The sequence below is a fragment of the Wasmannia auropunctata genome, unplaced genomic scaffold, assembly GCF_000956235.1.
Source record: "Wasmannia auropunctata unplaced genomic scaffold, wasmannia.A_1.0 LD336000.1, whole genome shotgun sequence".
Classification (NCBI taxonomy): Eukaryota; Metazoa; Arthropoda; class Insecta; order Hymenoptera; family Formicidae; genus Wasmannia; species Wasmannia auropunctata.
The window spans coordinates 1707638-1730705 of NW_012026890.1; the positions used below are offsets into that span (position 1 = coordinate 1707638).

General features: G+C 44.1%; 1 protein-coding gene across 2 annotated transcripts; it reads left to right on the forward strand.

Moving 5' to 3' along the window:
• Positions 1-19339: 19339 nt before the first annotated feature.
• LOC105453313 (EGF domain-specific O-linked N-acetylglucosamine transferase) lies at positions 19340-23029 on the forward strand. Of its 2 annotated transcripts, none has more exons than XM_011695152.1 (10): positions 19340-20279; positions 20531-20737; positions 20847-20995; positions 21076-21239; positions 21338-21458; positions 21551-21704; positions 21787-21987; positions 22071-22204; positions 22281-22383; positions 22620-23029. In XM_011695152.1, the coding sequence occupies exons 1-10, from the start codon at positions 20091-20093 to the stop codon at positions 22872-22874; spliced, it is 1677 nt and encodes a 558-aa protein (XP_011693454.1). In that variant the 5' UTR covers positions 19340-20090; the 3' UTR covers positions 22875-23029. The 2 variants fall into 2 exon arrangements, with proteins under 2 accessions (XP_011693454.1, XP_011693455.1); XM_011695153.1 differs by having other exon boundaries at positions 21341-21458.
• Positions 23030-23068: the final 39 nt, after the last annotated feature.

Sequence of the window (23068 nt, forward strand, 5' to 3'; positions counted from 1 at the left end):
ATGCCCCAAAGCGGGTTGACCTCGAGAGACCGCGGAGTCCGTAGGTCCAGGACGGTCGGAGCCGAGACCATCGTCTCTTTCTAATCTCGTTCCTCGCGTGTCTGTACGGATCGTCCCTACCACCACGAGGCGAAAGTCGTGGAGGAAACCGCAGAAGAAATCGGGCCGCTAAGGGAGACGCTAAGAGGACGGGGAGGCGGGGAGGGAAAGAAGGGGATGGACCACGAGGAGCGAGCATCTAGATCGCCGCGGAACGTCGTCCGCCTTACTCAGATCGGAGACTTGAAAAATGGCCGCGGGTCGGTTTCCGGGTCACGCGCCCGTTGAGACGCTCCCCGCGCATCAAGTGTCATTACCATTGCCCCCTCTCCCCCTCCCTCACTCGCACTCAATATGCTTCGGGGATGCGCCTACTCAGAGCAAGTCTCGTCGCTGAGAAAACAAGTACCGGTGCGGCCACTGGGCCACGAAGAAAATACGGATGTGGAACGGCCAAGTGTTCCCAGTCACGCCCCGCGACGGTATTACCTGCGACGAAGCGTTATCTGCGGATCGCGAAGGATAATTCAATTTTTCGCTTTGAATAATAAATAAATACTGGGGCATTTATTTTAAATTGCAATAAGAGTAATTTATCGTGAACTTTTTAGGAAATCAGTATTTTATTAATTAAGAAAGCGCTTGCGTATAGCCGTCTTAACGTTAAGTTTTAACTTCGAGTATAGCACTTTGGCAACCACTGCCGTTATTACATCGATATTGCTTGCAGCATGACTCCGTATTTAATTACCACAAATTCCCTTCCCGCTTGATCATCCACGTGCTCACATTACTTCGCGCGGTTAGCTTCCTCGGGCCGGGTCGAGCGAACGGCCGCGCCTCCGTGGCAAGATGATCATCCCGATGCCTAGCCCCCTACACGACTTCCTTCCTCAATTCCCGTGGCAATCGGACCGCGATTTCTGTCTGCCCTCCCATGGACACAACGGGCAATTAGTTCATCGAGCGTGTATCGGAGTGTATCGACCGATCGCCACGGCGTCCCCGCTGCCGTTCGTGATTTATGCCGCATTGTCTTCTGGCCCACGGCAGCAGCGGTCCCGATCGTTTGAATCCATCCGTCGCTTATATATCCGTTCTTTTCCCTCGTCGCGGCTGCACCTTCTCCACCTCGCCGTAGGGATCGATATCGCGAGGCTCGAAGAGTCCCGAGAGCTGGTTCCGTGCGCGTGATCGGGAGGTTCTTCTTCTTCTTCTTCTTCGTCTCGCGCGTTTCCCTCCGCTCCGCCGCTCGGCGCCGCCGAGGAGGTGCGATCGTCGCGACCGTAGCCTCATTAGTCGCCTGATGTCTTTCTTAATTGCCTCGCTCCTTCCTGTTGCCTTATTTCTTGGCGCTGATCCAAGCCCGCCCAGTAAGTCGCGCGATTTTTTGTCTTCATTATTAACACGTAATGGAAAAGGGTAGCATGCAAAAAAAAAACTCGTGAAAAATCAGCTGATTGGCTTTCGCGTCGGTAGTAAATCTACATCATCCTTGAGGTCGGTGCTATGTAGTTTAAGCGCCGTAAGTGTCGTAAACACTGTGATCACGCATCGCGTGCACTACGCGGAAGAGCGAGAGCGCATTGTCGGAGCGTTTTCCTATGCAGTGATAGATGTGTCGGGGGTGCCGGGGTTATATTCCTGTGCGTTTTCCGCGAACTAAAAATGCTCCCGCCATAATAATGATTAATAGGGCAATTTTGGCGATCATACAAAACCAAATTAGAAAATGTATTATTATTCCGGATAATATACTGCGTCTAAGATATGGATAATTCCGCATTATCGCGACAAACTGGAGCGGAACGCGTATTGCTCGTGGAAAAAGTTAAGCTTCCGCGAAATTTCATCCTAACATTTTCGAAGGTAATGGCGTCGTGTACACGTGAAAATGGAAAAGAAAACGAATACGATACTTCGTCGTACGGAGCTCATAATAACGCTTGCGTTCACGATCGTAATGGAGCGTTCGCGAAGGAAATGTTCTCTCACGTATCACTGGCGCCGCATGGCCATATATTTTCCAGCAACGAACGCCGAACCCCCTTTACATCCGTACCAACCGGTCGTGTATCGATCTCTTCTCACGAGTGATCGATGCGGAGATCCGAGTCTACGGCTCTCGTCGATCGTCACCGTCGTCGATATCGTCGTTGTTACCCGATGATTTAAGTTCTTAACCCGAGACTCCTGCTGTCAGGCGCGGCGCAAACGACGTTCCCGCTTCCACGCGACCGGCGCGGTCTCTCTCCTCCGCGCATTCTGTTACTCACCTCTTTCCTCCTCGTGCTTTTTTTTCCCTCCCTCTTCGTTCCGAGTAACGATTGTTTCGAAAGATCGATATTGGCGCGAATGTCATATGCACAGCTCGCGCGACGTATGGGTGGTTCGTGTGTAAACGTGTTCACTTTCTATAAACCGAACGTCGGCACGTTGCCTAATCCATTTTTGCGCAGACAGTCACTTCAGTTGTACTTCAGATTCATGTGCGCCTTTTTACGACGCGGTGAAGTTGTTGATCTAAAATAGAAAGGATTTCAATTCAACGTTCGATCTAGATTAACAAATGATTCGCAGTCAAAAAGGTATTAGCAAACAAAGAGCGATTTGATTTATCTTGCTCCGTAACAAAAAAATAAAAATAAAAATAAAATTAAAGCTGAAAGCGGTCGTGCGGTTAAATCTCGCACTGATTACTTCGATTCTTCTCGACTTTCGCGGAGGAGTCCTGAATTTACAATTGCGTCATCGGCACATACGGAACACTCGCGAACTTACGGTAATGTTGTTCTACGAATCCGACAGCAGACGTAGAGCGCGATTTCGTGATTGCGAATCGTATTGTATCGGTGCGATACACGTTGGAAAGTGAAAGAAGCAGCTGGACGCGAAGAAAGAGGGAAAGAAGAAAGCCGACATACGCGCGCGGTTTTATATGCATTTGCAGATCGCGCGAGGAACGAGGAGGCGCCTGGATGGCCGCCGGAGAGAGACCCGCTGAGTTATGGACACATTCGCGATTTCTTCAGGTTGTACCTGCTGGCATCGGTTAGAGGGAAAGGGCAGCCTGCTTTATTGAATTGGGTTACATGATTTACGATACCGCCTCCCGATCTCGCTCGATCACCGCTCGCTGTCGAGGTTGAGTCATAACGTTTAACCCCTTCCGAGCTCACGTCACTGATCGTTATTGTGAACTTTTTGTCTCGATTGATAAGAAACAAATTCGCGACAGGTGTTGAGTGCAGATCATCGACAAATTTCTAGAACAAAATAGAAGATCCGATGGGGAGGAGAGATGGAGAGGGAAACAAGATTAAACAAAAAATGCGTGTTGTGATATGAACGAAATTACGATAGGTGCGATAGGCGGCAAGAAGTCGTTAGTATCTTCGATGTATAAAGTGTGTGGGTGACTGAGAAATATTAATTCCTTCAGAGAGCGCGACGGGGTGATTTAGCGATGCTCGAGAAATCTACCTATCGTCGGGACGAGCCGTACGTCTGCGCTTACCAGGAGATATTAGCGATAAGGTGTATCTGCTTCAACCTGTTGCGCGGGGAAGGGGAAAATATTACCTCGGATTGATATAGTGCCGCGTCGCGGTGAATATGTTGCCCTGTGTACCGTTCGCCGTAATGACGTTGTACGGTAATCACGGTGGCTATTAATACACCGACGCGAATATTTGTTCTCGGACCTGTGATCTTTCTCTGATCTTAACCACCGATGGACTTGACACTAACGTGCACTGCTCATTGAAATTATCGCATGGCACGACTGGCGGTATATCGCCCCCTCAGTCGCGATCGCGCGCGCTCACAATATTTATAATATTAATATATTAACATTTTTATCGTGCATCTCGCCACTTGATTAACTGTACACGAGACATCTAAAGATATCCCATAATTTTTAATTATTCGCTGTGGCATCTTATTGATCCGATCCATACTCTGAAACAGCTTATTCTGAATTAAATAATAAATTATTGAATAAAATTTTGAGAGATCAGTGACGGAAAGCGTCCTGCACATGTCACGTGGGCCGAGCGATCCCGCGGTGCGAAACGATAAACCGACAATGAAATTTTTTTTTTTTCAGTACGCAAAGCAAAACAATTTCTGTTCGTTCAAAGCCAAGATGCGGAGCACGCGTTTTGCTTGCTCGTACGTCAATAAAATCAGCGGGTGTGGCTGAGCTTATTGGTGGACTCGTTCAGGGCCGTTCGGATCTCGGCGATGCAGGAAGAGAGTCTCGTAAAACTGGAGAGAGCGCCGTTCGCCCGTAGACCGAACGCAGGAAAAGTTCCGGTATCGTCAATCCGCTCGTAGATCACCCGATGGCGAAGGAGAAATCTGGATGGTTCCAGAGTGAGATAATCATCAATCGCCGTCTGAATTGTCAGTAAATTATCGCATCCAGATACGAAGTTCGTATCGACAAGGATCAATCTTCATCGACGCTTAATTCGTGTTTCGAATAGTTAAATTGGAGCAATTCCAAATATGACACATTTTGATAACGAGGCTACCGCGCATAACGGTTTCCCCTCCATCGGGCTCAATCGGGAACACCGAATCATAAAATATTTGACACGCGCGCGCGATTGCATAAAGAATTGGGCAATCTGACGGACCCGACGTAACGTCAGTTGCAGACGGCTCGCCAATTTGAAGCGCGGCCTCGAAATCACGATCTATCAGGAAACCAGTTTGAGTGCGTTCCCGCTCTTGGCACACTCGACGCCGTTGAGTGATGGCTGGAGCCTAGGGCCGAGCATTGGAGCCCGTGTACCATAAAATCGCTTCACTATATCAATCTGCTTATTGCCTCGTCATATATGGCCTTTGTATCGCAATAAGCCGGGGCGAGGTGTACAAGAGTGTCACCTCCTCTTCCTCCTATCCACGTCATAATAAATAGCGGCGTGAATCACACAGGAAGATCTTTATGCCGGGCATACGTCGGATATTCCAACGTACGTAGTACAGTTTATTGTCGAGTTTACGCAACTTAGCGATGCATATTAGCATAAAAGATTTAATCGAACGCAAAATATACGGTGTATATTATACCCGAGGAATTTCTTGCGCGCGTATTTTTCCCTTACGTAAGTCGCACGGCCGGGCGTAATCTTTTACACTTCTACCGCCCGCTACTCTCGCAACAATGTCGACGAATGAATTATGTAACGCACCGTTATCCAGAATCCTTGGACGAGCGCGCAATCGAGCGAGCATTAACAGTCCTGCGTACGCCACGGTAATTACTGTCTCGCAACAACGGAGGTTCCCCCGTTCAATAGTAATTTATACTCGAATGATATATTGCGACAGCGAGGTTGACTGATATGGTTATATCCTATGTCTGACTATGTGCTGCACGATGTAAAGTTCATCTCTGGAATTCTGATCGCGCGTAACAAGTATAGCTCCCGCAAGGAGACAGCTGTTTGGATATGTAGATATCGAAAAGAGAAAGATCAACTTTCATGACGCTAAATCTTACTGTCTGATATATGTATCTCGATAAAAATATAAGTCAGCTGTTAATATACGATAATATTTTTATGCATTCACATTTCGAGTCTTATCGACCGCTACGATCTGCCGCCTTCACCGGATCTCAACCTGATAATCAAGAAATTACCGAAGGAAATTTTTTCTTCCGCTCGGAAGAGATCGAAGCGAGGGAAAGAAAAGCTGTTTCATACGCCCAGGGCTAGCAGTGAACATCAATGACGGCACGACTTCACGGTTGAGTTAGGAGTTACAGCGACGCGTCTCGCGAACGGAAGAGCGATAATACGATTTAACAGTGATTTAATAAGTGGATGCGCCGGTGCACGCGGCATACGCCGGTAACGTTTCCTCTCCGCGTCTCTCATCCGAAGTCGCTTCCACGATCAGGCTACGCGCGTTATCTCGTCTCTACCTTTCTCCTCGGTCTCTCCTCGTCTCCGGCGAACGATTCCTCGCGGTACACAGCTCCGCTGGACGCCGCCACATTGGCGCCACGCACTCCCACCCACACTTTCAAGTTATACGCCGAAGGAGAGTGCACGCACGCACGCACGCGTGCACACACACGCACGCACGCGGAGCCGGGTGATTGCCGCGCAAGTGCAACGCGTGCATCACGCCCGTACATCGACGATGATGTCAGGGGAATTTGCACCTGGCAGTACGCGCATGTACGCACGCCGGCGAGATCGTGCAGTATATCCGTTGCCGCGACGAGGAAGGAGAGTCGGATTCCTCGCCGTTAGAAAGCGCGCGTACACACAGACGGCCCCGGTGCGAAATCCATGCGGACGATGCGAAAGTATCCTCGGCAACGTACGGCTACATCTCACTCCGAGAGAGGCGACGGCAAATAATTATCGTCCCTGGTTTACGGCATCGTCGCGCACGGTATCGCCGTGCTACCACGATAAGACCGTCGAAAATAAAGTGTATGCATCCGACATGCATCCGCGCGTTTATAAGTTTTAAGTACGAAGATGCAAACATGTCGAACGCGCAGGTATCGCGGTCATTGACGGTTTCCTTCCGATTCGAGCGCGTTTCGAAGTTCTCATAGCTTTTAATGGATGACGATTATTTGAAACTGTTGCACATGTAATTACATTTCATTCTTCCATTTTGTCATAATGTTACGTTTTACATTCTTCGCGAGATATCAGGAAGTAAGCGTATTTTACGGAAAACCCTGACAAAGCGTGCACGAAATCAGCGTAATTTAAACGATTTTAAAGCGATCTTTATTTAAAGTACCGTAGTTAATGTTACGCGTTCTTCCTGCACGCAATCCTATTACGATATCTTGCGTCTGACCTATTGTCCCAAAGAGAAACACAGTAATGGAAATAACTCAACGGGCCGCGCGGTTAAGTATGTCGTCAGGCACCGTTAGTGCCTGCATAATCCGCGCAATTTGTTTTACGATCTCATTGTACGTTTGATATAAGCCGCTGATCTCCGTATTCCGTAAACGGGTCATAGTTTAAATTTCAATTTGACGCACGGGAACGTGAGAAAGGGGAAAGAAGTAGGTGGGCGAAGCGCAGGTTGATCAATCTGGCAGATGGATTACGTGCTTTCCTCCCGGGGCGGCATCGGAGCGGGCCTTAAGAGGGGCCCCGGAGATGCTACTGAATTACTGACAGCCAAATAACAGGCCGATCCGCGGCGCGATGTTCCCCTTCGTATGTGCGTCGGCGCCCTTTCTCTTCTTCCTTCTCGTATCTCTCAGGCCCGCGCTGCCCGGCGCTGTCCCAATATGGGCCAACATATTATGCATATCGGTCATCGTGGGCCTCTTATCTAAACGACGTAAGTACAGGCGCATCCCTTTGGAGCAGCCGACCGCGAATGCGTTGCTCATGGTTGCCGCGTGACAGCCACCGCTCAAGTCAAAGTCGCGGGCCGACTTGATTAGACGAGAATCCCATCTCTCCCGCGAGCGTAACGCTTCGGATGCTACGTTCGAAACGACCGAAGCGCGGCGTGTGTGATTACCGATCGACGTAATATTGTGTTCCCACCAATACTGAGAAAAATGCCATTCACCGTGGCGGATTAATGCGCCGTAAAAAGGAGGCGGCCTTATGAAGCTAAATTCGCGCTTGATTATTAACAGCCGTAATGCAATGCCGATATAGGCGCCTATTCATTATCTCCGCTCCGTCAAAAGGCTTTTAAAGGGAAGTTACGTAAAGCACGTATTATACGCGTGAATACGATTAATTGCCACGATTTGTTCCATCCACTTTAATGTATGTTCATATAATCACTGTCGTTTGTTCCTTTCTCCTGCAGCCGCGCCCGAATTCGCGAGACGTCCTTACTCAACCGCGCACGTACCTGCAGAAATCGATCGACGTCGATCTTGAACCGGCACGTCTAAGCACCGAGAGCGCCCTTCCCCCCCTCCCCCTCCCCCTCCCTCTGTACAACGCGCGCGCTCGTTAGTATCACCTAGCTCAATAATTACAACCGCGCGATATTTTTCCGCAGCCAGTATACGATAAGATCCGGCGCAGAGGTCGCGCAGAGACATAATCTATAATTACATCGGTGCGCCGACCGATGCACGGATACAATCGTACACTGCTTGTTAACACACACTCGCGCGATCGCGCCTGCCGTTTCTTTTTTGTGCGAGAAATACGAGAGTACTGAAGGATGCCTGGCTGGCTCCGTATTAACTTGTAAAGTATAGATATATCCTCGCGCTTGAAAGGGAAATGATTGCGTTCGGCTATTTGTCTGTTGCGCGCAACGCCAAACGTCTCAATATCCTTCTACCTTGAAAATGTATTACTCTAACGTATTACACGGCATGCTGCGGAGAGTTTGTGCCGCTCGTCTGGCACACGCTTTGAAGGGGAGGGGTAAACTGTATTTCTATACAATTCGCTTTACGATTGCCTCATTAGCCGATGTACCGTCCCCTGGGAAACCAATAGGTGCTGCAGGACCAATAGTCGGCACACGTCCGGCCGTTCTATACGGGATACTAAAGAACGATCCAGATGCGACGGGTGAACATTAATTTGTTACCCGTCGAATGCGATCGAGCCGCGGGGGAGTTGAGTATGACGGTCTGTCGTGTTGCAGTTAGTCAACGCTGAAGTTGGGACCACCCCGATTTGCCCGGGTTGCCCTCTTTGCGCCTCTTGGTCTTGGTGCGATGACCTCTCCACCCTTCACCGTTATTCGCGCTCTCTTCTTATCTTCTTTGTGTACGCGATCTCTCCCTTTCTTACGTCTATGTGATTCATAGACTCGGCGGGAAGAAACTACATGCGGATGTACATATGTCCCGACTCGTTTCTCGGCAAAGGCAACAGGCCTATCTACTTTCCTCGCGTCATGCTGAGATCAATGGAAAAGAAGTGCGAATCAAATGTCTTTAGATACCGCGAACGTATATCGGAGATATATTTCGTATGCTAAACATATATAATCGCTGTATAATGATCCGCGGCATTAGTAATTCATACAAAAGTAGAAATTTCGTAATAACGACATTGCCTCCTTAGCCGGAGTGACGAGATGATTAGCTATTCATATCGATGCACTTTCGAATCTACTCGACGGTTTAGCGGATTCCAATCGTCTGATCTTCCTCGACCGGCGAACCGTGCCGTTTCTCTTATCTCACGGTACCGATCCTGGATTTGCGTAACCGTTACGAGAAAGCGAGAGAAGAACATTGTCATCCCAGGGGTTAATGCGTTCCACGTACTCCTTGCAGCCTTGATATTTCAGCCGACGTTCTAGGATGACCGGGCTGTTTTTCTCGTCAACTCGCGCAGATACGCGCGCGTGCAAGAATATCGCGAGCGAAATACCCGTGTCGTCGGTTTAGAATCGCTGGGCGGAGCGTGACGAATTTCAATCGTGTGAATCCCATCGATGCCGTTCAAATGCATCGGCCGCATTAGGGACGGTTAAACCGTCGCTGGAATGGTGAGAGACAAACGAGACGTCACGATCGCAAGGTACTGCTGACTAGGACGTTACTGCTGTTTGTATTCTTGGCGATCTCGGCAGAAGATTTCTACTTCACGCATGATTTTCAGGTTGTGCGAGAACAATGACAAATGCATTCGTCGCTCCTGCGACCTGCACGAGTCTCAGAAATTTATCGCGTCCCCGTTTCTGTTGAATTACAAATATCCCTGGGGACCGTTTCGTTTCCAATTGAAGGAACACACAATTTCTCTTATCTCCCGCCTCTCATGGACCTTCCTTATTCCTTAACTCGGCGCTAAGTACTATTTTTAATAGATTTCAGTCGCCCTGTAAATAATGATATGTCGCACCGCTTCCCGCTATCGGAAATATGATTATGTCGGAATAGCCGGGAGTAGGTATAAGCGACTAACTAACTTGTAGCAGTCGGCGAGGAGATAACGCGAGCGAAACAGACGCGGAGGCTTAAAACATCCGATAAGAAGCACGCGCGCGGGGCGCTTAACGATTTCATAAAGGAGATAGCGGCCGAGGGTAGAGCTAATTAAGCGATACAATCCCTGCGTCTTAAGGGCCGTTAAAGCCAACATCAAACGTACGCTTATCCACGGTGGAAGATACTTAAGATACCGCCTCCGAGCATCGACTTGCCTAATTATGCGTGACACTTTGGTGCTCACCACACGATTCGATCTTTTATATTATTATTCACATTCGCTGTCACACGTAATAACATCTTATTACGTTAACTGTTATATTCATAATTTTATATACTTATCCAATACATGCAATTTTCTTATACTTATATAACGCCACTTTTTTATATAGTTATCTACAGAATAATATTATTAAATTCTTTAAATAGTTCTTGTTTATTATTCATGTTATCACATTTAGGGACAAAATTTTCAAAAATTCTTGTTGATTATTATATTACTAAACAGATTTCGATTCTCGGTTTTCGTCGATCCCAAATCGGAGTATCGCGCGCCACGCCCTGATCGCGCACGCACACATGCGTACGCGTCGCGTCGTCTCGAGCCTACATATAAGAACGTTCACCGGTAGATACAGGGTAGATAGGTGGAGTCGGTGTTCCGGGCTGGTCGAAGCAGCGCGGACAGGTCCGCAGCCAGAAGTTGATCCACGATTATGGTCCCGTGCACGCCCTTGTTCTTACGATCCTGCTTGATAACCGGTGCAAGTTCCCGGCCGTGAAACAGTTTTCGGCCGGAATCGTTTTCGTTGTCGACACGACACGGCCAATCTCCCTCGACACGGAATGTCTCGCGTTACTGCCCCGCGGACGACCCCCGCTGGGTCGCCGAATTCCTCGGGGAGTCACCTCGGCGATCCGCACGACAAACGATATCGTACGAACATCCATCCGAAGGAGCTATACCTCGTAAACCCGAACGCAATGTTTCACCTTCCGGGCACGAAACTTGAGATTTTTAATCGATTATAGAGATCATAAGTTTTCGACGTAGCAAAGTAGCAATGATGAAAGAGAGATATATGTATCCCGGAAAAATATCCGTACGGTAGTTCCATTGCCATCGAGTGAAATATGTTATAATCTTGGATATTCATGCGTCGCTTAGATATTCATGCGTCACAATGCAAAATTTATCCGACGACCGACAGGGTTTTAAATATAATTGTGTGTTTTCATCCCGTTAGTTTTGAAATTATACGTTGCTGCTTGTAGATTGCAATATTATATCACAATTATCTTCGTAACGCAGATAATGCGGCGACTTATAAGAGGATTGAAATTCATTCTTCCCGGCGCGATCGCGAAGGTCTGCTGCTTCTGACGAATGTTACTCGCTTCTCATTTCGCGGCAGAGCCATTGAATATATAATCGCGATGCGTTATGTGTGAGATACGACGTTTAATGGAGGACTTATTCTAATGTTATGGTCGCGCGATATGCAGAGAGAGAAATACAGGCTTTTCCCGGGCTCGATTTACTAATTACTATGCAGGTCACCTGAAGTTGTCGGGCACTTTCATGGTGAACGCGCGCATGATATCACATGCAACGAATAGGAATCACGCAGGTGCAACTTGACTCGAGAACCACGCGAGAATTTGCCTTCACCTCCCACCCCCGCCCCTCCCTTCGGCCTTTTCACAACCTTTCTCTCCTTGCTACCACGAGGAACTGATTCGCACACTTCTCGCGTTTCCATAAAGAGACGAAGAAAGTCGCGTGCATTCCTAGATCAGCGTGTGGATCTAACACGCCGCAGAACGAAATAGAAGTTTTCGCAGCGCGTAAAAAAGAGGCGGAAAGGCACACCTGCGCTTCTCGCTGCCTCGCGACGGGGGCGTTTCGCGACAGCAAATATCATCGTGATGTATCCTTTGAAAACATTTTTCTTACGATCGTATATGGTGATTATCTTTGATTTAGATATGAAAAGCTCCTTGATATAAACTCATTACAAATTATTTGTAAAATTTTGCTTAAATTAACAGATTAAAATTGGTAATTGCGGGATTCTTGGTTTTTTTTATAGAGAGCTTACAGTTTTAATAAATTAAATTGTAAAGTGTAAATTATGTCAGAAGCGTTAAAGAGAGAGTGACGTGCGTGCTAGCAATTGCATTTCCTGCTTTCGAGATGCAAATAATTCTGGATTGCATGTTGAAATCTTTTACGAGAGGATTTAATAGACTTATAAAGACGTTAGAGAGAAGAAGCCTGTCAACGCGGCGTGTTGCTCAAACTTTTTTGTCGCTTATTTTCTTTACTATAATCAAAATTGAACTTTAAAAAACTTTTAAACATGGTACTAATTTGTATTATTTTGTTGTCATAATAAATTTTATAAATCATTAATTTCTTTTCTTATACTTTTATATATATATAATATTTTATATGCAAGTTTTTATATATAAAATATATGAGATATGTAATATGAATGGAAAAAATTCTGAGAAATAGGATTGTTGACGCAAGTTTTATCGATGTTCTATCGAAAGCGATTCGTGCGAGAGATCGACGGGAGAAATTGAGCGATCACTTGAATCACGTTGTAAGTCCCATTCGTGCGATAATAATCATCCACGGAGACCCGCCGCAACCGTCCTCGTGATTACCCTCCCGAAGAGACACGTGATCCCGACGACTCTGGTCGATCGAGATAAACACGAGCTCCGAGGTGGACGTTATTGACCATCCACAGACGCTGCTCCGTACCTAAGCTCCGAACCCGCGATCGCGGAGGAATGGAAGCGACGGAGAGGGGCTTTTTTGCGAACAAACGACAACTTGTCCGGCGGTGTTCACGATTCGACCTGGGCTGTGACCTCGACGTCGTAAATTCCGCGTCATAGCGGTTGTCACCGGTTCACCTTTTTACGAGCGTACACCACGGCTCGCATTCACGGCTCCCTCGAGAGATGTACTCCGCGTACTTTCCCCCGGATAAGCCGTGAGTTGTTAAAAGGACCTCTTCGACGGGAGGTCCGTGACAGCGACTTCGGTACATCCTTCGCGGCGGTCCCGCTGTCGCGTCGTTTGGACTTTGAAGAACTATCGCGGATAACTCATGAAACTCGGCAAGTTATATTTACTCTCCTAGAAGCAGCTAGTTCTTATTGCACGATGGAGGATTTATAGAATTATTTTGCACTAAGCCGCTAACTATTTTCTGATAACACGTCACGCATGTTATTTACATCTTTGTCGTTAGCAGAAATCTGGACGATAGTCGAGAGAATATGTCACCAGATTAAATATCCTAATTTTATATTTAATATGCAGGAACATAACTGTCGATCACTTTATCACGCGTAACATTATATCCTGCGATTATGAAATATTTCGGCACCGCCAACGCAGATTCGTATGGAGCTACCGTATAATAACTGTACTTCGAACGGATTTCGGAATAGGATCTGCTTATCGTGGGGCTAGTTAATGCGCCGGCTGTGTTCGCCGAGATGAAGGCGCTCTTAAGATGCGAGATATGACAAAGTTTTTGATTTATAGTCCCGGCGTAATCGAGCGGGGAAGTGACGATAATTCGTTAGCGGTGGGGCCACGTCGCGTTGATAGCGACCCCACTCACATTGTCACCCGTGACGACGTTAATGTGACCAAGTCCCTCTCTTTCTCTCATTTATAGCGCTTGTATACGCAGGTACACAACGCGCGGCTACCGTGTTTTGTGTCCAGCATCTCATTAATATTTCAATTACTAATTCCCGTTTACGATCGTGCTCGCGCGTGGAACGATGTCCGAGGTGACATTTTTTTTTGCCTCGAAACAGCATATACGGACCAGAGTTTAATTTAATGGGCGATTGCTTTGTCACGGTTCTCTCACCGAGGACATTTCGATCTACAACATTCCTGACGAAATTCCGGCTTGGATTTAACACGTAATTAAATGGTTCGCTGTAGTCTCAACTACTGGATTATCAAGATTAAGTTAGTCGTGAATATATTAATGAAATAAATAAATTAATAAAATAAATAGAATTTTTTATATAATTTTGTTTTTATAGAATCCTTTTGATTGTCACCGATTTTTATTTTCTTTCTTTCTTTTGCTCAGTCTATAATGCGATCTGCATCTACATTGCACCACAATGTGTGTATTTGTTGTTTTTTATTACGAAAAATACAAAATTATATTATTTTATTGAATCTCCAGTTTTTTAGTCGCAACTTGAAATCTTATAAAATCAAATAAATTTAAAAAATAATATTTTTATTAAAAACACGAACACGAGAAATGTTAATGCAATTCGCGAAAGTAATAAAGAAATTATCCGTTTTTGCATTTTCTCTTTATATCGAGTTCTCGCAACTAAATATTTGTATGTAAGATTTCGGCGCGATTCGATGTCAATGCGCGCTTTCGAAAGCGGTCGGTCTTGAATTAAAGGTCCCCATGGACGAAACTTTAAACCCACTTGGCCAACCCTCATGCAATAATTTAAGCTTCGCGCGTTCCTGGCGTGCACGCGACACCAGGAATTGCAACCTGGTGACCCTGTCGACACACGGAAATAAATCGCGCGCCGAGACACGAAGAAAATTCGTAGTGGACCTCTCTTGGAGGCGAAGAAGAATGACACGAAGGAACGTCCCCCTGTCCTTGCGAATCGACACCGAGCCGCGCATTTAATCGTTCCACTTCGTAATTAGTTGGGCCCAGTAACGAGCTACGTCCGGAGATCTGCGGGGCTCGCTGGTGGAATTGCAAACATTTATCATCTATTAATTAAGCGATTAGTCCACGGCGTCGCGCTAACGAGAAAGCCAGTGCGTGAAAGGGAATTTCTTTAGCACGGGCGCCGTCGGGCAACTTCTGTAGCTGCTTATACAAGAACCCGCTCGGAATTCGAGCGTGCATAATTCTAAACGTTAGCAGATTCAATATTCAATGGTTTATTGATCCCCGAGAAATAACTTGTTATTTCCTGTCATCTGTGGCAGAAAATCTGCTATGCTAGAATTCAGGTATATTCAGGTATCGAGATTTATGTTCGCTCTCCGTCGATTTTCTACGCTTTTTGTTTCTTGCGTTCTCCGCAATCGACGGTCTGTTTACGTAGCACTTGACGCTTCATTCGGTTTGATCGATAGCGTGCTAGATCGAAACCAGTCGACGATAATAAGTCATCTCTCTTTCTTTTTCTTTCTCTATTCAGGCGTTTAATGAACGCCTGCTTGTGCTTTATATTCAATCTTCGTAGGAATGACCACGTATCTCACGTGTACAACACGTTGGGTTGGTTATCTGCGGACGACAGAAGAGTTTATTTTATATGCAGTTTCCTTAACTCCAGTCTGGGATGCCCTCTTACCTCGCCTGCAATTTTCAGCCCCGTGCCCGAGTCACTTCACGTGCCTCTCCTCTGGGTCTTGCTTTTCCGTTGTGCAGAACATCTACCTACGAGTGTTCATTCACGTACGTGGCCTCTTCCCTCTGGAACTCTCTGCCTGACTCTATCCGCGAATTTGAGTCTATCAGTGCGTTCCGGAGAGAGGTCTTCCGCTTTCTTCAGCGTTGTAATATTGCTTAGTTCGCCGCTTCGTCTTACTCGCTTCTTTGCGCACTCAGATTTATACTCGGTACTCGCTTCTCTTCTTATCTCATCACTACATCACGCCATTTTCGATTTCACCTTCATTCGCTCTTTAAATTTTGTATCATTTCTTTATTGTTTCATTTTATCATTTTTCTATAATTTTCCATTGTTACTTAGCTTTCACAATTTTGTATCATTTATTTCATTTTTATTTTATTATTTTTCTTTTATTATTTTTTGTAATTTCTTTTTCTTACTTTTGTATCTTTTCTTGCGTTGCTTTTCTCAGTATATAACTCTGTACAGTTCTTAGAGGACTTGCCCTAGAACTATAAGCTTAATCTTTTTAAATCTTAATCAATCAATCAATCTGCACAACTCGTCACAGGCTGCAAGGTGAGGATCGACCCGAGTATTCCAACAACTCGCGATTCTGTCTAGCAGGAAAAGGCGGCAATCATCGTACTTTACGTCTACGGGTACGCATTGAAATGAGCGCGTGGGTAGCGGAGAGAAAAGACGCAGGTAGATTCACGAAGGAATAATACGGCGCTTTACGTTTTCGCGTAGATCGGCGCGAGAAATCTCTCGAGTAACATCTCCGACGACAATGTCGGGGAAAGTCTGCAGTGCCTCTTTTCGGCGCGCGCCCGCTCGCATCCGTGGAACGAAGGACTTTGTATATTTGTCTCGGCGAATTTTTTTGCGGGTTGCGGAAACGTTCCTGTTTCGCAAGACGCCGCGCGGTTGCAACGTGACGCGTCGCCCCCGCGATTTTCTCCGCCGCGACGGGAGGAACCACGGGGTCTACGGGGTACATTATAGCGTTGATTTTCGCGTAGGTTGACACCGGGGCCTCGACTGTGACACGCGGCGCCAACTTGGCGGCGACGGTTGGACGTTACGCCGATGTCACGGCGCTCGTATTATTACGCCCGGTCGTGCGCATTTCTGCGGAAACGCAACGGGGTCCACCGTTTATCAGCGGCCGTGCAGTTGCGAAAATCGCCGTTGCGTCACAAAATCAATCCTGGCGCGCGATACATACGTCGCCGGCGCGAGACTCTAATACGCGGCCGCGACGCCGAAGAAATTTTACGACGATCGCCGTGACTTAAACGACGGCAATCAGTAGTTCCAATGGTCATAACTATACATGTGAAGCTTAATAGCTCCGCTTATTTCAGGGATGCAAACCGGTTTCACTCGTAAATTGCCTGCTTTCCGGTACTGTGACGCGACAATGAGCGATATGTTTATAATTGCATTCATTGTTCATTTCTTCTCTATCCGCGATCCGGAAAATGCAGCGTCTAATTCTCAACAGCTATAAATATCTGTCATTATACGTAATTATATACATAATTATATGTAATAAATAAGATCGATGTATAGTTGTGGCTACTACGTTTTTTTGTGTCCAGATATATGACGTACATTGCATTATATATGTTATAGCTTCTCGTTAAAATATCAATCAAATATCTTGACGCGTGTTGTTAAAAGATGAATGAATTGTTACGTAAATTGTTACGTCGCAACTAAAGACATATCTCGCAGAAATTACAATGTGGCCACGCCGTGACTACTCCGACCGGAGAAAATCATCGTAACAATCCACAACGGCAAAAGATTTACAAGAAGAAATAAAGTTGGGCACACCGGTATAAATAGCGAGCACGAGGCGAGGTACCGTTGCGACCGTATCGGGTTGAGGGTCGGGGTGATGCGATCGTGATCGATGTAGAATGTAGATCGTTCTTTCGATCTATCTGCGGCAATCCGTGCTCGGGCTGGCCGATGTGTCTCTATACCGGCCGATCGGCAACAATCTACATATACCGGTAAACTACGCGACGCTTTTACGTGCACACTTAATAGCGAGAGATCGTCGTGCTTGTACAAGCAAATAAGTTATCTATAACATATATAAATGCAAAACATTTGTACAAGCGAGATCTGTTTCCGGGTCACGCTATGGCAGGTTGACGCCGAAGATATCGGCGCTATATTGTTCCTCCGTGCTCGACATTCGCGATCCTCTTGCATCGATTAGCATTGATTTGTGGATCATCGTGATTGGCTCGCGGGACTGGCAGCCAATGCCGATTTATTCGAACGTATGTACGTAGTTACGCTACGGCGATCCTCCGTTTATACGAACGATCACGGGTAATCAGCTGGCCATTCGCCCGCGGCCGTACGAGATCGAGATCGCTCGGTCTCACGTGGAAGCCTCACGCACAGCACTCGTCATGCTTCGATATTTCAATAGTCAAGTGTACCTATATATCTGCGCTATCGCAACTGAACACTTGAGGTTTTGGTTGTGTAACGCACGGGGTGCTCGCAAATTCGAATCCGCCGCGGCGTCATTGAGAAGAAAAGGGAACAATGGGTGTCGCTCAAAGTTAAAATAAGTTCCGTAGATTTGAATCCGCGCTCTCCTTTCGCCGCTGGCTACGGCCTATGTGGCTTTAATTGTATCGCAACGATCTCTTGTGAACCGAGAAAGACACCTGCGACCAACGAGTGCCGCAGCTGATATCCGAGTCTTCCAGATTGCGTAACGACTCATGCCTAACAAAGTGTGGGACTCGATGTATTCGAGCCGGTGAATGCGGGGGGACCCTTAGATTTACCTCTTTCTTTCCTCGACGAGCGAAATCGTACGTATAAACTGCGAAGATAGGATCTATCTCGAGACCACGCCTCGAGAGAAGGATCGAACTGTCTCTTCCGTATACGTCGAAATTGTTTTTGATGTATCTCGCAAGGATTAGCATAAGGTGCGTCTCATAGGCTTATCGTCTCAGGGTTCTGCATTTCATTTACGTAAGAGCATGATGAATAATAGAAACCATCATTAAACTATTCGGTTTCTGTTCGTACTTATACGATATTGTAATTTTTTCGTGTATGTATATACAAATTTATGATGTAAAATTTGTAATGCAAACTTTTAGTAAAAAACTTTCGCCCAGAAAATGCGAAAAACAAAATAAGATAATTATATGGCATAAAATTAACGTTCTAAAATATTCATAATTATTACTTCTAATTTTATATTAAAAGACATGGTATAAATGTTTAATATAATGTTAAATTTACAGAACGAGATTGACATCGATTTACTTCACAATTTACATATAGCACAAGTTAGGTTTCTAAGATGTAATCTAAGATGTAAATTGTTGTAATTATTATTTCTAATTTAATATTGAAAGATATACAATGTAAATGTTTAGTATTAAATTTTTATTTAATATTTCTAATATCCAATTCTCTATTTTTTTACATTACATATCAGGTTGGTTAGAAAGTCTTTTCGTATTTTCGTATTGTGTCAAAATTGTAAATACGAAAAAACTTTCTGACTAACCTAATAAATAAAATTAAAACAAATAATTTCTTCAATAATGCAATAACAACTGCAGTAACGCACTCTTACAATTTTCGGCGTTACCTTGATATAATCTTATCTATATTAGATATTTTTATCTACGATAGATATTCTCCTCCATTATATATTACTTTTTACTATATATTTTGTTATTCTGCTTATCTATACAGCTATAGATACTCTATTTGACTATTTCGATATGTTATTTATATATATTCATTTTTTCTACTATATGTGCTGATAGTTATATATCGATAGTAGATAGAAGAATTTACGTTTTCTCTACTTTGCCGAGACTCTGCGGGTAATACTATCATTTATACTGTGGAAAGAAACTCATAGAGGGACTTAAATCAGTTAGGAACAAATACTTTCCCATAAAATAAGGTCCACAAAATACTCCGATTTCAAAATTCAAATTTCTAGGCACTAAAGGTCGCGTGAATCAAGTAAAAATTGCTCCAGGGTTCCAATTTATTTCAGCTTGATTATTTCACTTAAAAGAAAGAACAGTTTAAGTTGTGATCACACAAATAACTCATCCTTGACAGTGACAGTGTACACAGCCATGTTGTAACCGTATTGGACAGCTGACCGCGTGGAAGATAATTGGAAAGATTTTTTCGTTTATTTATGAGAGAATTCAATGCTTTAAAAAAGTGCATTTCAAGTGCTTTTATCAGGAACATAGAATTATTTAAGTCAAAGCAAGCTTTCCTGCGATTGTTTCAAAGAAAATACTTCCATGTACTCCGTTGTCGAACGGACCTGCATTATCGATCTGAAGGGTCGAAAACGCCGGCGTATTATTTAGGAAATAAGAAATATTAAAACTTCACTTCGCGCACCGCGCTCAAGGCAAGCCAGTGCGCAATTTCTATGATGTGAGCTGACTCACATCTCGCACGCAGTATCTTCACCATCGCCTCTCACCGGCGCACCGAGTTCCACGCATGTGTGCTAATGCGCGGGTTGTGAGGTCATACACCCACCTTCACAGGTGGTTCGTTTTTCATTCAAACCGTGCAGAACGTCGTGAGATAAACGCGCGAGAAACACTCAAGAACATCCGGTCGCGGTGCCAGTAATTCTTTTCACACGATGATCATGAGGACGTTGTTCACGGTTCATTCTATGTGTTCATTTTCTCTGATACTCGTATTCACGGTCACTGCCATTGGCGGCAATTACACAGATATTAATCTACCGCACGAGCATATCAAGTATTATTTCAACTCTTTTCCCACGGTAGCAGAAAAATGCCGCAATGATGCGACGTGTCCATATAAGGTAAGACTTGTATTTAACTTCAATTTCTTGACTTGCTTTTACATTTTGTACGACATATTTCAAATATATTATTATAAAATTTTATTTAGAAATTATGAGCATGATTTCTGTGGATTTCGCGCCTGCATAATAATAGTAATAATATTTACATTTTTTACTCAATTTTATTTTAAAAAATTTCAAATTGTTTTTATATAATTTTATATAATTCATTAAAAATAAGACCGCACCAATTTTATGATGTGTTCCAGGATAGTCTCGATATTAAAGGGTGTTGGGGTTACGAAGAAGATTGCAAAGCAGAACATTCTTTTTCCGTTCCGCATTGCCCAGGCGATCACAAGGGATGGGTCGCTACAAAAAGAGCTCAATTGGATACATTTTATGCACAAGGCGATTTCGGATACGTGCGCGATCAAAGAAAAGAGATGATGTTATTATGTGAACCGTTATTCTTAGTAAGTTCTTGATTCATACTAAGTATTGAATTAGAATATAAATCTGATATATACGAATAATGCAAAATGCAATAATAATTTCAATGTCACGAATTCTATTTTTTGTAAGGATGATTCGTCCTTGGAGTGCTCGGAGCACATGAGGTTCTGCAGAGCGAGAAATGTGATGCTAAATTTCACAGATCTGCTGAAACGAAAGGAACCTATACGATACAAAATGGACGTTCTTAAAGAAGGCCAAATTGGCGGCTACTGCACGTGAGTGAATATCAGCGAGCAAAGCAGATCATCTGTGCGAAGAATTGGAAAGTGTATCTAACTTTCTCTTCTGCAATCAGGCTGAACGAAAAGAGATTACAGGAAAACGCGGATCACATTAGTCCGCTGCAATCCTGGGGGCCAGAATTACGAAACTTTCGCAAATTACCTCATCGGCCAATTGTTCATGGCGATTGTGACGTCGTCATTGAGAAACCGACTTTTATCCTGAAGATAGATGCGAGTAAGTTTGAGGACACTTGGAGAGAGAATGTCAAATGTCAAATAATAAATTACGGTTCATATTCGTCACTTCGTTAAAGTCACTTTGTTTTATGTTAGTAGTGAACATGTATCATCACTTTTGCGATTTTTTCAACCTGTTCGCATCATTGCACGTGAATCTCTCGCATTCATCCGCCTTTGATACCGACAATCATCTAATGATCTGGGAAAGTTACAGGTAACGAGCAAAACGAAACGTAAAACGAGACTGGCACAAATATAAAATGAAGGCCACGAAGAATTAAATATCAAACTGCATTTTGCTTTCAGCTATCGATCGGCGTTCCAAGACACCTTCGAAGCATTCACAAGCAACCCGTTATGGGACTTGAAAACATTTCGAGGAGAGACAGTGTGCTTCAGGAACTTGGTGTTTCCCCTACTGCCGCGAATGATTTTCGGTCTTTTCTACAATACCCCACTCGTACTAGCATTGTATATTTTTTCACCGAGATACTCCACATTCCAAAAAAGAAAAATAATTATTAAAACATATTATGTTTTAGATTTATGGCTGTGAAAAGTCCGGATTGTTCAAAGCCTTTAGCGATCATGTGATGCATCGACTTCAAATACCTCTTCACCAAAGGAAAGATCGAAAAATTCGAGTAACATTGCTGAGCAGAGATACTCAATACAGAAAGATCTTAAACGAGAATGAATTGGTAAAAGCTTTGAAGGAGGATCCGGAGTATAAAGTTAGGAAGGTAAAACTCCAACAGAAAGATTTAACTATCTTTAAAATTCTATAATATTTATGTTATGCATCCTACAACCGATTTTTTTTTAGGTGATATACAATAAAAATGTGTCTTTCAAAAAGCAATTGGAAATCACTAGGAATTCCGATATTTTCATCGGTATTCATGGCGCCGGCTTAACGCATTCACTGTTTTTGCCGGATTGGGCAGCAGTATTTGAAATGTAAGAGCTCTTATAAAACTTGAAAAAATATATGATTGTGAATATTGTGATTATACATTTCAACTATTTTTGGCAGATATAATTGCGAAGATCCTAATTGTTACAAAGATCTTGCACGTTTGAGAGGTGTAAAATATTTTACATGGGAAGATACATCAAAATTAGAGCAACAAGACCCGGTATGTTTTTATAGATTATTCACGATGTAATACTGGATATTCAATAACTTAATTTTTATTATAATCAAAGAAAAATTTGAATAGTAAATGAAAGCGATTCTATAATAAATATACGTACACGATATATGACACTTTTGTGAATTTTTTGTATTCTATTTTATTCTTCAATTATAATTAAATTTATAGCTTTCTGTTATCAACATAAACATACATGCTTAAATAGTTGTAATTTATAGGGGACACATCCTGATGGCGGGGCTCACGCCAAGTTTACGAACTATAGTTTCGACGTCAAAGAGTTCCTCAGAATCGTTTCGCTTGCAAGAAATCATGTAAAACACCATAATGCATTTAAAAAGTTTAACAATTCTCACAACAAAATACAAAATGATACTAGGACGACGGATAATGAAGAATCAGTATCACAACCTTCCGACGCTAAAGAATCGATACTACAAAAATCGGATATATTATCCAAAGATGAATTATGAACAAGACTCTTAGGCGCTAAATTAACAAGATGAGGTATGAAAATAGAACGTGATCTAAAGTGCATTTGTTGATCGAAATCCTTACATACTTATTTTTATACTAATGTACATACTTTGTTTTGATAAGTAAAATAAACGCGCGATAAATCTGGATATGTCTGAGTTGTATTTGGCAGTACTTTCTCTTAATTTGT

Excerpts from the sequence above, each read along its gene's own strand:
- LOC105453313 (XM_011695152.1), top strand. The coding sequence starts at position 20,091 with ATGATCATGAGGACGTTGTTCACGGTTCATTCTATGTGTTCATTTTCT. Across the intron at positions 20,996-21,075 it reads CAAATTGGCGGCTACTGCAC|GCTGAACGAAAAGAGATTAC; the intron begins GTGAGTGAATAT and ends TTCTGCAATCAG. Across the intron at positions 22,384-22,619 it reads AATTAGAGCAACAAGACCCG|GGGACACATCCTGATGGCGG; the intron begins GTATGTTTTTAT and ends TGTAATTTATAG.